The sequence below is a fragment of the Rhamphochromis longiceps genome, linkage group LG1 (genome assembly GCF_057381845.1).
Source record: "Rhamphochromis longiceps isolate RC_006_pf linkage group LG1, R_longiceps_female_GT1.1, whole genome shotgun sequence".
NCBI classification, from domain to species: Eukaryota; Metazoa; Chordata; class Actinopteri; order Cichliformes; family Cichlidae; genus Rhamphochromis; species Rhamphochromis longiceps.
Genome location: NC_140557.1, coordinates 26,115,924 through 26,118,587, shown reverse-complemented (window position 1 = coordinate 26,118,587; position 2,664 = coordinate 26,115,924). Strand labels below are relative to the sequence as shown.

Here is a 2,664-nt window from a genome sequence, read left to right as displayed (position 1 = left end):
AACTTACCTCCCACGATCCCAAAACAAAATACAATTCTCTAACCTGTCTCCCTACCCGAAACAGGAGAAAAGAGGGGAATAAAAGAAAACGGCTTCCCACCCCTACAGCTACCAAGCCCAGGTACAACCCCTTTTTCAGCATTAATATTGCAGCCCCGTGCAGTCACACACCACGACGGTCCCCAGACACACAGCTCACGGGAAACCAGGAAGTCTGCTCGCCGACCCAGTCCAACCCCTTTTGTAGCTGGCCTCTTTCCTTCCTCCACCAATGGGTGGCCTCCACCTGGAAACAAGCAACACTGAATACAAATACAAACAATAACAACACCGTACCGCAAATAATGACCCTGGGTCATAACACCCCCCCACCTAAAATCAAGCATCTCATTAGAGAGATGCTAGACCTAGTATCAAAAACATTAAAACAAACAAACAAATCGAACACTTCCTAGGGGGAAACCAGACTCATCAGTCACTGTCTGTGTCATCACTGATGATCCCCTGCAGGTTGGCCCATTCGGACATTTTCCTGCGACCTCTGTGGGTATTGTTTTCCTGATCACTGTCTGATTCCGAGTTTAGAGTGCGCTGATATTCAGAGGACGGACAGTCCTGTTGTTTCTGACTTGCTGAGGCACCCCTGCGTGTAGGTCGACCTTGTGTGGTAATGATGTTGTTGACATCAAGAGCAGCCAGTTCTTGAGCTTGCTCTCTCTTCATTCTGACCTTTTTCCATTTCTGAATAGTTGGCTGACCATGTACACCAAGCTCTTCAAGCTCCTTCTTCAGAACAGCCACCTGGGAGCGGCAGTCCTCCAGCAGCTTCTTGTAATTTCTCCTCACGCCGCAGAGGGCAATATAACGTTCAAGCCTCGCCACCGATTTGTCATCAGACTTTGGTTTTCTGGTGCTCTCATCTTTCTTCACACTCTTCTTCATCTTTTTATCATTTGTTTTATCAGTCTTATTTTCTTTTTCATCTTCCAAAGAAGGTAGTGATGAAACTGAGTCTGGGTCACTGGTTTTCTCTTCCACTTTTGTATCTTCTTTTTCACTGTCAGAAGACTCGTCGCTCCTAATTTTGTCACTCGTTTCTGACTTGCAGTCTCCATCTGATTCGTTTCCTGCATCACTCAGTGGTGTTCTCCTTCCTTCATCTTTACTGCTGGTTACTGTCTCGACGTTCATTCTCACCATTTTCTTTGGACTGTCACTGCAGTTGCTTTCCTCACTGAGTTCCTCATCAGAAGACTCGTCACTGTCAATTTGACGATTTTCATTTCTCTTTTGTTGTGATTTTTTCACCTCTGGCTCTTCACCATCAGCTTGAGATTTGGCATTTTCTTCATCATTGCTGCTTTCCTTACTTTCTGTTTTGTTGTCCTCTTGAACCTCAGATTCTGATGATGAGCTTGAATGATTATTTTGTGATTTCTTTGCCCAGGATTCATCTTCACTCTCACTCATGACCTCGTCATTTCCATTTTCTCTTTTCCTTTTGTTCTGGAGCTTCTTAGTCTCTGAGTCACTTTCACTTTCATCATTATCCTGCATTTTCATCAGTTCCTCTTGCACCACCTGTTTCATGAAAGTTTTTACTTCTGGCCTTAATGAGTCACATTTGTTGTGTGTCTGATATCTCTTTTTTAAAATTCCCAAGGTCAGCGTGCTCAGGTCTGCCTCGTCACGGAGTTGACCACACACAAACCTGCGGATACCTGCTGCCTCCTTCTCCGACACCATACTAAAAACCTTCGCCGTCCCACCATCTACCCCCGGAACAGAACTATCATGCGGCTCAGAGCCGTCCGGAAACATTTCGGATATGTCCACCTCACCACCCAAGCGACGAGCTTGAGCACGAGTAACCACACATGCCGGATAAACTGTGGGGTCACCCAGCTCCGACGGGAATTGGCATAACCGATCCGAAGTAGGACACTCAATAACTTCCGGCATAGCCGGAAACACTTTTCCCCCGGCCAAGTCATTTCCCAAAACAAGATCAATGCCTTCAATTGGCAGCTGATCTCGAACCCCCACCCGCACAGCGCCCGATACGAAGGACGAGGTCAAAGTAACCGTATGGAGAGGCATGCGTAAAAGACTCACCTTGATACCCCACACCAGCAAATCAGAACCACAGTACGACTGCTGAGAAAAAGGCACGACTCCATGCCGCGCCACCGAATGCTTCGCCCCTGTATCCCTCAAGATGGTGATCGGAACCCGGTCCCCCGCATCACCAGACAACGATAAAAACCCCGTCGAAACAAACGGTCGAAACACCTCATCTATCCCCCGCGGAACGACGCCAACCGGCATTAAGCTAGGGCGGGTTACCGCGGAGCAACACTGCACGGCCCCCCCCGAAATGTCGGCCCGCGCCCCCTCCCTCGCCCTCAGCACGGGACAAGAAGCAACGAGATGACCGAGCTCATGACAAAAAAAACATCGGCGGTCCCCAGCGGCCACCGTAGGGCTACGCCGCGAGAGCGGGGGAGAACGCCCCCCCCCCACCTCCGGCAAAACTCTAGAACCCCGACGTAACGGAGGGGAAAAACCCCTCTTGTGCGTCAAAGCAAACTCATCTGCCAGAACCGCCGCTTTCGCGAGGGAAACGACCTTCTGCTCGTTCAAATAAACAACCACCCGCTCCGG

At 49.3% G+C, this 2,664-nt stretch overlaps 1 protein-coding gene across 1 annotated transcript; it reads right to left on the bottom strand.

The window, feature by feature from the left end:
* Positions 1-467: 467 nt before the first annotated feature.
* On the bottom strand, positions 468-2,328 carry LOC146678830 (uncharacterized). The gene has a single exon (XM_085411499.1). It carries the CDS (start codon positions 2,326-2,328, stop codon positions 472-474), a length of 1,857 nt encoding a protein of 618 aa, XP_085267625.1. The 3' UTR covers positions 468-471.
* Between the last annotated feature and the right edge of the window lie 336 nt (positions 2,329-2,664).

What these genes read in the sequence shown, in the direction of transcription:
- LOC146678830 (XM_085411499.1), bottom strand. Translation starts at nt 2,328, where the DNA reads ATGCCGGTTGGCGTCGTTCCGCGGGGGATAGATGAGGTGTTTCGACCG.